This window comes from Aotus nancymaae, unplaced genomic scaffold (genome assembly GCF_030222135.1).
Source record: "Aotus nancymaae isolate 86718 unplaced genomic scaffold, 86718_ANA_hifiasm-v0.15.2.pri h1tg000062l, whole genome shotgun sequence".
In the NCBI taxonomy this organism is placed as follows: domain Eukaryota; kingdom Metazoa; phylum Chordata; class Mammalia; order Primates; family Aotidae; genus Aotus; species Aotus nancymaae.
Genome location: NW_026988476.1, coordinates 32,675,923 through 32,688,676, shown reverse-complemented (window position 1 = coordinate 32,688,676; position 12,754 = coordinate 32,675,923). Strand labels below are relative to the sequence as shown.

At 35.0% G+C, this 12,754-nt stretch overlaps 1 protein-coding gene across 2 annotated transcripts in view; it reads left to right on the top strand.

The window, feature by feature from the left end:
* UBR1 (ubiquitin protein ligase E3 component n-recognin 1) overlaps window positions 1-12,754 on the top strand; it is a 147,003-nt gene that overhangs the window by 62,609 nt on the left and 71,640 nt on the right. For both annotated transcript variants that reach the window (XM_012442285.3, XM_012442286.3), the window contains exons 16-24: window positions 1,681-1,742; window positions 2,031-2,141; window positions 3,275-3,340; window positions 3,594-3,695; window positions 5,627-5,690; window positions 8,139-8,263; window positions 10,030-10,082; window positions 11,131-11,233; window positions 12,341-12,389. In XM_012442285.3, coding sequence (XP_012297708.2) covers window positions 1,681-1,742; window positions 2,031-2,141; window positions 3,275-3,340; window positions 3,594-3,695; window positions 5,627-5,690; window positions 8,139-8,263; window positions 10,030-10,082; window positions 11,131-11,233; window positions 12,341-12,389 — 735 coding nt within the window. The remainder of the gene's footprint in view (window positions 1-1,680; window positions 1,743-2,030; window positions 2,142-3,274; window positions 3,341-3,593; window positions 3,696-5,626; window positions 5,691-8,138; window positions 8,264-10,029; window positions 10,083-11,130; window positions 11,234-12,340; window positions 12,390-12,754) is intronic.

The following is a 12,754-nucleotide window of genomic DNA, read 5'->3' as shown; positions in this document are numbered from 1 at the left end:
ATATAACCAAATATGGAATTGCTGGATTATTTGGGAATTCTATTTTTAGTTTTTTGAGGAACCATCATATTGGCTATACCATTTTACATTCCCACCAGCATGCATTAGGATTCCAGTTTATCTACATCCTTGCCAACACTTGCTATTTTTTCTCCCCACCGCCCCCATTAATAACCATTCTAATGGATATGAAGTGGTATCTCATGTGCTTTTGATTCTCATGCCCCTAGTGATTAGTGATTTTGATCAGCTTTTCACATGTTTATTGTCCATTTGTATATCTTTGGAGAACTATCTATTCAAGTGTTCTGCCCATCTAATTCTAGATAATAACTGTTTACAGACATGTGATTTACAAATATTTTCTCCCATTCTGGGGGTTGCCTTTTTACCCTGTTGATGATGGTATCCTTTGATACACAGGTTTTTTTTTTTTTGAGACAGAGTTTCACTCTTGCTGCCCAGGCTGGAGTGCAGTGGTGCATTCTCGGCTCACTGCAACCTCCGCCTCCTGGGTTCAAGCAATTCTCCTGTCTCAGCCTCCCAAGTAGCTGGGATTACAGGCATGTGCAGCCATGTCCGGCTAATTTTTTGTATTTTTAGTAGAGACGGGATTTCACCATGTTGACCAGGATGGTCTCGATCTATTGACCTTGTGATCCACCCGCCTCAGCCTCCCAAAGTGCTGGGATTGCAGGCGTGAGCCACCGCACCGGGCCTCACAGGTGTTTTTGTTATAGTCCAGTTTATCTATTTTTTTCTTTTGTTGCCTGTGCTTTTGGTGTCATATCCAAAACCTTATTGTCAAATCTAATGTTTTGAAGACTTTCCCTATGTTTTCTTCTATGAGTTTTATTTTTTAGTTTTAGCATCTATATTTAAACCTGTGTTTAAGGTCTTTGATCCATTTTGAGTTAATGTTTATATATCATATAGTTGACATCATGGGATTTTATGTTGCTTTTATTTTTATTAAAAAATACTTAGATTACTTATCATTTCTTTTTTTTCTCCCCCCACCCCTCCCATGCTTAAAGAATTGTTTTAACTGGTAATTTTCATTGCTTTTGATGCTTGGCTAAAAGCAGTAAACATATCTTGAGAGACAGTATGTTATTTTTATATAAGGTATGAGCACACCTTGCACAGTGTAGAATTTTAAATGTGTTAGTAATATTGTGTTTCAAAATTAGAAATCGACAATCTGCATTCTAGAGTATAATTTCTAAACTCAGTAAACATACTTTAAATCACACAAGTTTTTTTTTTTTTTTTTGAAGATGGAGTCTCACTCTGTCACCCAGGCTGGAACGCAGTGGCACGATCTTGGCTCACTGCAACCTCCGCCTCCCGGGTTCAAGCAATTCTGCTTCAGCGTCCCAAGTAGCTGAGATTATAGGCACCCACCATCACGCCTGGCTAATTTTTGTATTTTTGTAGAAAGCGGGTTTCACCATGTTGGCCAGGCTAGTCGTTGAACTCCTGACCTCAGATGATCTGCCTGCCTCGGCCTCCCGAAGTGCTGGGATTACAGGCGTGAGCCACTGTGCCCGGCCAAATTACACAAATTTCTAAACCACTGTGTCCGGCCAAATTACACTAATTTTTAAACTTGATGAGTTAACTAGTTAACAAATTGGGTTTGTTTTCTCATTTTTCTCTCTTTTTTTTAAACTTTAGGTCTTCATGTACGTTTAAGCAGGCTGGGTGCTGTTTCAAGACTGCATGAATTTGTGTCTTTTGTAAGTGATTCTACTAAGTATTGATTTGCTTATGTTCTATTTCTGAATACCTCTTGGTTGATAGACAAGAAGGAAAATAATATTTGGAAACCCACCTGAATAATTCCTATTTAGTAATTTTACATCTTCATATAATATATTGTAATCTGAATCACAGGGAGTTAGACATCATCTAGTTCTAGCTCTTCCGTTTTACACATGAGAAAACTGAAAAATATGTAGTGCCCTAACTTGGAGACACATCCAAGCTCTGTGAGAAATGATAAAATTGACCTCACTCTATTTCAGGAGGACTTTCAAGTAGAGGTACTAGTGGAATATCCTTTACGTTGTCTGGTGTTGGTTGCCCAGGTTGTTGCTGAGATGTGGCGAAGAAATGGGCTGTCTCTTATTAGCCAGGTATGTCAAAGCCTATTACTCATATTTATGAATGTGTTCATTTTCCAATTTTTTTCTCTTACATAATTTTGCCCTATGTCCCTGGATTTTACTGAGTATTTGCTACTATTCTCTTATATAAACTCTTAGAAACGAGAGTTCTAGGAACTATATAGACATTTCTCCTATCCTATTTACTGTGTATTCCATCTGAATTATAAGAAACTAGGGTGCTTGTATGATAAATTAGGTGAGAGCCAATAGTACCACCAGGGGCCTCCGCGTTACGTAGTTCTTTTCTGAGAATTACCTTACTTAGAGGCCTTTAGTCTTCCCACCATCTGTCTTAATTGAAGGCCACCTTGTAATTTTGTCTTCTATTTTAGAGTAAATATGGAGTAGTGCTTTTCTTTTTTTCTTTCTTTTTTTTTTTTTTTGAGACAGAGTCTCCCTCTATCGCCCAGGCTGTGGAGTGCAGTGGTGCTATCTCAGCTCATTGCCATCTCTACCTCCTGGGTTCAAGTGATTCTTGTGCCGCAGCCTCCTGAGTAGGTGGGACTACATGCATGTGCCACCATGCCCAGCTAATTTTTATAATTTTAGTAGAGACCAGGTTTCACCATGTTGGCCAGGCTGGTCTTGAACTTCTGACCTCAGGTGATCCGCCTCTGCCTCCCTCCCAAAGTGCTGGGATTACAGGCGTGAGCCACTGTGCCTGGCCTTGCTTTTTTTAAAAGGTGGGGAAATAGGTCTTGTAAAGTTACCACTTGGAAGAAAAATGGTATTATGTGTTTACCTACATAACAAACCTATACATCTTGCATGTGTATCCCAGAACTTTAAAAAAAGAAAAAATGATACTGTGATTGATTGGTTTACTTTTATTGAAGTAGGTATTTTAAACTTAGGAAAAATAAATTCTTTTTTTATACACGAGAGTAATAGCTAATATAGAACATTTTTAACTCTGAAGTGATTTCGTGCTGTATTTCTTCACTTCATCCTCACAAGTCCCTTTAAATGATTCGTGGATATACAACTTATTTTTTGCCACTAAGGAGTTTCTAGCTTAGAAAAAGTTTTAAGGATAGGTTTTCTTGAGAAATTTGCTTGAAATAATTCTTTTAGCCTTTATTCCACCTATTATTTTATAGGTGTTTTATTACCAAGATGTTAAGTGCAGAGAAGAAATGTACGATAAAGATATCATCATGCTTCAGGTACCTATTTAAATTGTTTCTGATATTTGCGTCTTAGTCTTCCTTTTTAAATTCTTTGTAATGAGAGAAGATAATGTAATTATTTTCAACTTAAAATATTTTCACCATTAAACTGAATATGACATCACAGAAATGGAAGGGACTATTCTATTTCATTATCTTCTACAAACTTTATAATTTTCTGACAGTCCTGCAAGACAAAATGTTTCTCCATACAATACACAAGAAATGTGATGCTGTGTTTCTTTCACAGATTGGTGCATCTTTAATGGATCCCAATAAGTTCTTGTTACTGGTACTTCAGAGGTATGAACTTGCCGAGGCTTTTAACAAGACTGTATCTACAAAAGACCAGGTACAGAACCTATAAATTATGTGAATTAATTTTAAAGGAAATATTGTTACTGTTTTAGTCGTATTTTATTTCAGTCATATTTAGTCATATTTTAAAAGTTATTTCTAAATGCATACCTCCTGAAATGACATGGATACATATAGCACACATATTTACACACATATAATCTTTTTAATCTAGAAAAATTAGAATATGTAGGTTAACAAAGAAAAAAATCACATGAAAAACACTGCTTCCTGGAAATGATCACTTTTAAGGTTTTGGTGTCTTGCTTGTTTTAAAGCAAAAATTGTATCATTCTGTATGTGCTGTTTTGTAATCTGCTTCATATGCTTACCATATTGCCAAAGGTTTTTCATCTTGTCATGAAATAAATATGCAATTGTATCATCATTTTAAATAATTATATAGGATTACACTATATGATGCATTATACTTTAAAGTCTGTTACTGAAGAGGTCTTTCTAGTTGGTTGCTTATTTATTTATTTATTTATTTTTGAGATGGAGTCTTGCTCTGTTGCCCAGGCTGGAATGCAGTGGTGTGATCTTGGCTTACCACAGCCTCTGCCTCCAGGTTGCAAGTGATTCTCCTGCCTCAGCCTCTGAGTAGCTGAGACTAGCCACTATGCTCTGCTAATTTTTGTATTTTTAGTAGAGACAAGATTTCATTATGTTGGCCAGGCTGATTTTATTTTATTTATTTATTTATTTTTGAGAAGTTGGTTGGTCTTATAAACAGTTGTAGCTCAGTGTTTAAACACTTGTCTATTTTGTTAAGATACATTTTTATAAGTGGATTTGTTGGATAAAACAACATACTTTTTCTTAAGGCTCTTAATACATATTGTTAAATTGCTCTCTGAAATTCCTATTTAAGCTCTCTCTTGCAATAGATGGATCTATAATGACATTGGTATTTTAATCTTTGTTTTCTCAGAGGTAATATACAAATTTTATTTTATTTATTATTTGTTTCTGAGACAGAGTCTCACTCTGTTGCTGAGGCTGAAGTGCAGCAGCACGATTTTGACTCACTGCAACCTCCACCTCCCATTTAAGCGATTCTTCTGCTTCAGCTTCCTGCGTAGCTGGGACTACAGGCATGAGCCACCAAGCCCAGCTAATTTTTTGTATTTTTAGTAGAGTCGAGGTTTTACCATGTTGGTCACGCTGGTCTTAAACTCCTGAGCTCAAGTGATGTGCCCGCCCCGGCCCCCCAAAGTGCTAGGATTATAGGCATGAACCACTGTGCCCGCCCACATCTTTATTGTTTTAATATTTGAATTACCAGCCTATAAAGTAGGCCTTAACTACTTTGAATTCATGAAATCTCATTATTCTATTCTTTCAAATGAGAAGTTACTCCTGCTGGTAAAGTTTCTTTGGAAAAATAATAAATACATTAAAAAAAACGTTTTAAATGAAAAATAGAAGTTACTTGCAAAGGGCTAACATGAATAGGATGTAAAATGCAGAGCTAATTTTTAGTTGTGTTTTATATTTAGTGAAAATCAATATCTGATTTAATAGTGTTTAAATGAGGGGTGTATTAGAGAAGGATACTCTCAGCATAACTGTTGGGCATGTATTTGAAAGCGCTTTCTCACTACCCCAGAGAAGAAGGCAGCCAATAATAGAGGACGAATTAAAGATTAGCATTAGTGTGCTGATGTGTGACTATGCAGGGGATAATGAGAATGAAAACAATGACAGTATTTAACAATTATGTGCCAGGTATTGTTGAATTTGATGTCAAAAAAGGGAACTCTTCACCTTGTAACTATTTGTGTTATGCACATACACATACACAAATACTGCACTGGATGAAAAAATACTGAACCGGATGGACCATGAGTCTGATCCAGAAATGCATGTTTTATAGAGATTTTTGGTTCTTCCATACTAATTTATTCTTTTTTGATTCTGTAGGATTTGATTAAACAATATAATACATTAATAGAAGAAATGCTTCAGGTCCTCATCTATATTGTGGGTAAGATTAAAACACAATGTTTTGAAATAGAACATGGATTAATTTTTTTTTTTATGAGGTGGAATCTTGCTCTGTTGCTTCGGCTAGAGTGCAGTGGCACGATCTTGGCTCACTGCAACCTCCGCCTCCCGAGTTGAAGCAGTTCTCCTGCCCCAGCCTCTCAAGTAGCTGGGATTACAGGTGCACGCCACCATGCCTGGCTAATGCTTTGTATTTTTAGTAGAGTTGGAGTTTCACCATGCTGGCCAAGCTGATCTCTAACTCCTGACCTCATAATCACCCGCCTTGGCCTCCCAAAATGCTGGGTTATAGGCATGAGCCACTGCGCCCGGCCCATGGGTTATTTTTTACAAAGACCATTTATATGAACTATAAGTGATCATTTACTCCTCAGTTAAATACTGCATTTAGAAAATCACCATAAAAGTACAGATGTTACATCTTTATTTTTCCTACCTGATTTGTAAATGTTTTGACTTATTTGGAGTTCATTTAGTGTTAAAAATTTTATATATATCATTGGTCTAAGTAAAATATATTTTCATCCTATTCTGTTCAATTATTTTGTGCTAATATTGGTCATACTTAGCTTTGTTAAATTTACTTAGAGAAAAGAAAAAGAGTGTTCTTTGCCAGAAATAATGTTTATCAAGTTATGACATTGACCCATAGAATGTGTCTTACAATTTGGTTGAGATTAATATAAATATTCCTTGCAGAAACACTGTGTTCTAACCTATTGAATACAAATATATGCTATGTCATAGTCTGTGTTAATTTTACCAGCTGGGTACATTCATTGCCATCATCTTGTTCTTGACTTCTCATTCTGGCTTTTGTCACTTACTTTACTGCAACAAACACTGTTTTGTTTGAATAGTCGTTTAGTGGGGATTAGAGCTGTTAGCTTAGTCTGTAAAAATGGGTTCATTTTTACTTGTTGGTCAGAGAGCTAGTTGCTAGACTAGCTACATGTCTCAGCAGAAAGGGAAGTAAGGCTTTATTGCTGGGTGAGACTTAAACCTTCCAGGCTACTAATTCTTCCTGTCCAGAATATACGAGTAACAAACAGATGGGAAAAAATGGATGAATTAAAAATGTGTAAAAGAATTAAAAATTGATTATATACTTTATCAAATTATGAAAACTCAAGGGGAACTTTTGCGTTTGTCCTTAGAGTACTGTATGAAGAATTTCTAATATTGTAGTATAATTTTACTGTTTTATTATTGCTACTATTATTTTACTATATTGTGTTTGCCCAAATTTATTGTTGTTATTTTTTCTTGTGATTTGATTTTTAGTTAATACTTTTTCTGTTCATGAGTGTTAAGATCATTACTTTCAGGAATCAACATTTTTGTTTAAAAAATTATATTTCTGATTAAAATTAAAATATGAAAAAAAATTTGGATTAAGAATCAGGAGCTCTAGTCTTGGCCTTGCTACTAGCTTTTAAGAACATGCAGTTGCATTCTTTGGGCCTTAGATTCCTGATTTGTAAAATGTGGAGGTAACCTACATGATCTCTAAGGTTTCTTCTAGTACTAAAATTCTAGGTGATACTATTTTTGGTGAAAAATTATAAAAATTACAAAATGCTTTACAAATGTAAAGCGGAATAAACATGTTGGAAATAAATTCACTTAACAAAAAGTCATTCTTTGGCAAATTTGTAGAATTCATCAGATCTCTTAAGCAAGGGGTTTCTTTCTTTGTAACCCTCTTGTAGATATAATAGGACTTTGTACAAATACTGTAGTGTTGAAAATCAGTGGTGACATAAGGCCAGATATTGTAAGCCTTCTTAAGGCAATGGGAATTAGATGCTATTGACATCAGTGAAGCTCCCATACTTATGTTAGCTATTTTTTCTCTTCATTTGGTGGTTTATTTTGATGAAAAATGGAAATCTGACCTTGTAGGCATTTTCACAACACCATTCATTCCTAATACATATTACTATTTTGTCATTTAACCCATAAAGGCATTTTTAAGTATTTTGTTTTTCAGTTTTCCCTTTGTTCTTTCTTAAATAACAAGTAGATACAAAATTGAGGAAGATCTTGAAAGAAAAACTATTCAGTGATGGCCACTGCTCATTCAGATGCCATCTGCCGTGTGTTCTGGATTAGGAACACATGCTAATTTATTTGAGGGGCCTTATTTATAATGTTTGAGTATGTGTATGTGTATGTATACGTATGTGTCTGTGTGTCTGTGTATATGTGTATAAGTTAGCTAAGACACTTAGCTAATTTCAAGTCACTTCACTTTTCTCCCTCTTTCAACATAGATTCTTGTTCAGATTTGGGAACCCATTCAAATAACTTTTGCCCCTCTCTTACAGACTTAATTTAATGCAGTGTTCTGTAAGTGTTTCTGATGGGGAGAGATTTAAGTAGAAAACAATTATTCTGCTTTTTTTTAAAAAAATTATTGAACTAGGTGAGCGTTATGTACCTGGAGTGGGAAATGTGACCAAAGAAGAGGTCACAATGAGAGAAATTATTCACTTGCTTTGCATTGAACCTATGCCACACAGCGCCATTGCCAAAAATTTGCCTGAGAATGTAAGTCTGATTTTGGTTTTATCTCTATTTACCTCAAGATGATAGAGTTTTTTTTAAGAAGCTACTTCAAAATGTTAGGCAAAATGTTCTATAGTATTACTTTACAGATGTAAACCAATCACTTTCATCCTTTAGTGGTATAAATTTTAATTCTGGGTGAAACTCCTTTACTTTTTGTTTACTTAGATTACTCCAGAGGTAAAAAGGGAACTCCCTGACATACTGAGACTCGGTGGTGTGTTAATCTGGGTCTTCTGAGAAGCAGATCTTGTGACAAAACATTAAGATTTTTTTTATTAAGGAAAATGGTGAGGGATCTGGGAACGACAAGGGAAGCCATCAGATTCTGATGCAAATCTGATTCCCAGTGAAGTAAAGAGGGAAGGAAAGTTAAATAGAAGTATCCCAGAGTGCTGGGCAGCCTTTCCATCTGTACCTTCCCATGTGTTCCAGAGTAAGCCTGCATTAGTATCTCTGCCTTGCTCATTGTCTGGGAATGACTGGTGAGAAGCTTGGCCTCGGTTTCACCAGAGCACAGCAGTTGAGGCATGTGGTCATTTATTCCCTGTAATTAGAGGTCTGCAAGGTGCATTCTTATGACTACCACAGGTGGTATTTGTATTTTTATATATACAGATACTGCAGTAATAGTTCTACAGGTTATGAGTCTCATATTTTTTCCCTTTAAGATTTGAATATGAGTTAGAAAAATGATTCTTAAAAAATAATTATACTTATCTGTACTGTCAAGGCTTTCCAAAGAGGTAGAATAGGGATACACACACACACACACACACACATTTTTTTTTTTGAGACGAAGTCTTGCTCTGTCACCCAGGCTGGAGTCCAGTGGCACAATCTTGGCTCTTGGTTCACTGCAGCTGCTGCCTCCCGGGTTCAAGCAATCCTCCTCCCTTAGCCTCTTGAGTTGCTAGGATTACAGGTGTGCATCACCACACCTGGCTAATTTTTGTATTTTTGGTAGAAATGGGATTTTGCCATTTTGGCCAGGCTGGTCTCAAAACTCCTGACCTGAAGTGATCCACCCACCTTGACCTCCCAAAGTGCTGAAATTACAGACGTGAGCCACCGTGCCTGGCCAAGGAAAGGCACAAGTATATATATATTTTAAGGGAGGTTACATTTCTTGTCTTTACAAGACTACAGGAATCTATGAGCTTACTGTAGTAGTTTGACTAGGTCCTTATCTTTATTTAAAATGACTTTGTAAAAAAAATAGTATACGCTCTTTAAGGAAAAGATGAGGCCAGTCAGATTAAAACTATTATAATTGCAGAAGGTAGAATATAATAGGACATACAGACATGTGTATTGCTCTACATGACTAGTTGGAGCTCAATAATTTTGTTACTTTGGTTTTAGGGATTAGTACAGCATGGGCATGTGCATAAATGATGTGGGTGATAAACATACAACATTAAGAAAAGCTTCTTTTCTTTGAAATATTGGTAATACTGTGTGTGTATGCCATAGATGTATGTATGTACATATACACACATATGAAGGCAAACTTAGATAACCTTTCTTAAACAGTGTATACATACGTCTTATCACTTACAAAGTTGGACTCCCAAAACATAGATAATTGGTTTTAGACCTAATTTTTTAATAGTGGAAATTGATGTGTTTCTTTTATTATTTACAAAGTACTTACTTCAGAGATGCATTTGAAAATGTATTTCACTTCACAGAGAAGTGGAAGTCATTATATGAAGATAAAAATGACAAAAATATTGTTTTGACAGGAAAATAATGAAACTGGCTTAGAGAATGTCATAAACAAAGTGGCCACATTTAAGTAAGTGCTTAATATTTATGCTTATTCTAAAAGGTAGATTGATCCTTGTTGTTGTACTTTGAATACTTCTGAAGTTCTTACCTGAACTCCCAAGAATAAGAATGGAACACAGATTAGAAAGCATGGCAATGAGGGGCTCACAGTAGACACTTTCTATCTGTTTGTTGATAAAATGAATATTTTTGGCAGGTGAATGAGAAATATTCTTTTATGATATTAGATGATTTATTTACATAGTAAACAGACTTTTCGGATAGTCTCCTTCCCATTAATTTTAACCCATGATTTCGTTTATTCTATAAATTTTTATTTTATATGCTAATTTTGGATTTTTCTCTAGTAGAATTAAAACAGCATTTTATATTTTCATTCAAGTATATAAAAGGGAAATAAAAATTTAATTGTTAATCTTTGAAATTTGAAAAATTGATACAGTATTGTGTTTACAGATAAATTACTAGTTTCAAATAACTTTAAAAATAGGGTAAAGCTTTTCTTATGATCTAATAAGTTCAGTGAAATATTTGACTTAGAGATTGGATAGAAACCAAAAGCTATTTAATGTTGAGAACAAATATGAAGTATTCCTTTTGACCTTAATGATTTTTCCTTATAGTATAAAGGATTTGGCACTGTATTTTCATTTCCAAATTGCTAAGGTTATGATGTCTCCCTACTGTTTTAGATTTGACCTTCGACAATGAAGTATCTAAGGCCAATGAAGTGTTCTTTAGTTGAACAGACAAACTTTAGGCTTCAGAGACTCGAATCTCTAAGAAGCTTTAGAGATAGGTTATGGGATCAGTTCTACATAGTATAAAACAAACTTCTCCAGATTTGTTTGAATTTCATTATTATAAAACACAGCTATTATCAGGCTTTGTGTTTACAATGTAGGCTTTTAGTTTTATTATTGGAATGGAATTTATAAACTAAATGAGATATAATTTTTTCTCTGTATATTTTGACTTCTAGATTTTTAGGTTTTTATTTTGTCTATATTTTATACTTCATGAACACTACAGTTCATCTTGTATTTTCCATCTAGGAAACCAGGTGTATCAGGCCATGGAGTTTATGAATTAAAAGATGAATCATTGAAAGACTTCAATATGTACTTTTATCATTACTCCAAAACCCAGCATAGCAAGGTAGAAAAAAGTATCCTTTTCAGTAGATAAACCTAAATGCTTTATGCTTTCTAACTCCACAGAAAATTTTCACTTTTTCTACAGTTTCATGCTGATTGTTATTAATAGAGGGCATTATGTCAAGAAATAAAAATTGAATCAATAGTGTTATCTAGTATACAGGCAATATTCAGATTTTCCTGATTATACTACATATGTCCTTTATAGCTGTCTTGGGAAGAGGATTCAGTCAAGCATCATGCATTTCATTATTATCACACACTCATTTAATTGTCATGTTTCTATAGTCTCCTTTTTTTTTTTGAAAGGGAGCCTTGCTCAGTTGCCCAGGCTAAAGTGCAGTGGCGCGATCTTGACTCACTGCAGCCTCTGCCTCCCAGGTTCAAGTGATTCTCCTGCCCCAGCCTCCTGAGTAGTAGCTGGGACTACAGGTGCACACCACCATGCCCAGCTAATTTTTGTATTTTTAGTAGAGACGGGGTTTCACCATATTGTCCAGGCTGGTCTTGAACTCCTGACCTCAAATGATCCACCCATTTCAGCCTCCCGAAGTGCTGGGATCATAGGCGTGAGCCACCATGCCTGGCCAGTGGTCTCCATTAATTTAAAGGATAATTCTTTTGCATTTTTAAATTTCATAACATTGGCATTTCTGTGGAGTACAGAATAGATTCAAGTTAAACAATTTTTGGCAAGAATACTATGTAAGTGACATATTGCATCACATCATTAAGCACATATGTCTTTTTGTCCCATGAAAGATCATGTTAAGTTTGATCACTTAGTTAAGGTGATGTCTGGCTTTGTCCTTATAAAGTAAATACTTTACAGCCCATAGCATAGTACCCTGTACATAATAGGTACAGGTAAACATTTTCAGTAGAAAAGAATGGAGACTAAGTTCTTGATGAGGAATATTCCTCATCTATTTTGCATTAGTTTTCTCTAGAACACCATTTTGTGTCTAGCACAAAGAGGCATTTTGAATACATGCTTCAGTATATAAAGTATTTTAATAGGTGGTTGGGTCTTTCCTGACTGCTTTAAAGTCTTTCTTTTGTTTCATGCTTGCAAAGCAGTATATTTAATGATAGATTTTTTTTATAGGCTGAACATATGCAGAAGAAAAGGAGAAAACAAGAAAACAAAGATGAAGGTAAAAAGTGAGATTCTGAATTGACTCATTTTGGCTATTTTCTGTGGTTTTGTATCAGTGAAGCATATTGTTTTTTGGTTTTGTTGGTTTCTGAGAGTGGGCGACTCAAGGAAGTACAAAGAGCTTTTTGCTTCTTATTCACATATTAAGATGTGGTATATATCAGTGGTGACTGAATTTTAAATTGATGGCAAATGTTCATTTTGGGTGGCTGACTTAGTACTTACATTACATGTAACATTGATATTTTCAGTACTGGAAAGGTAGCAGAAAAGCATCTGTTATTTTGCATGTAATTTATTATTTTTTGACATTTGCAATTTAGTATATAGAAAAACCCAGATAAAAATGTGCCTGTTTGTCTC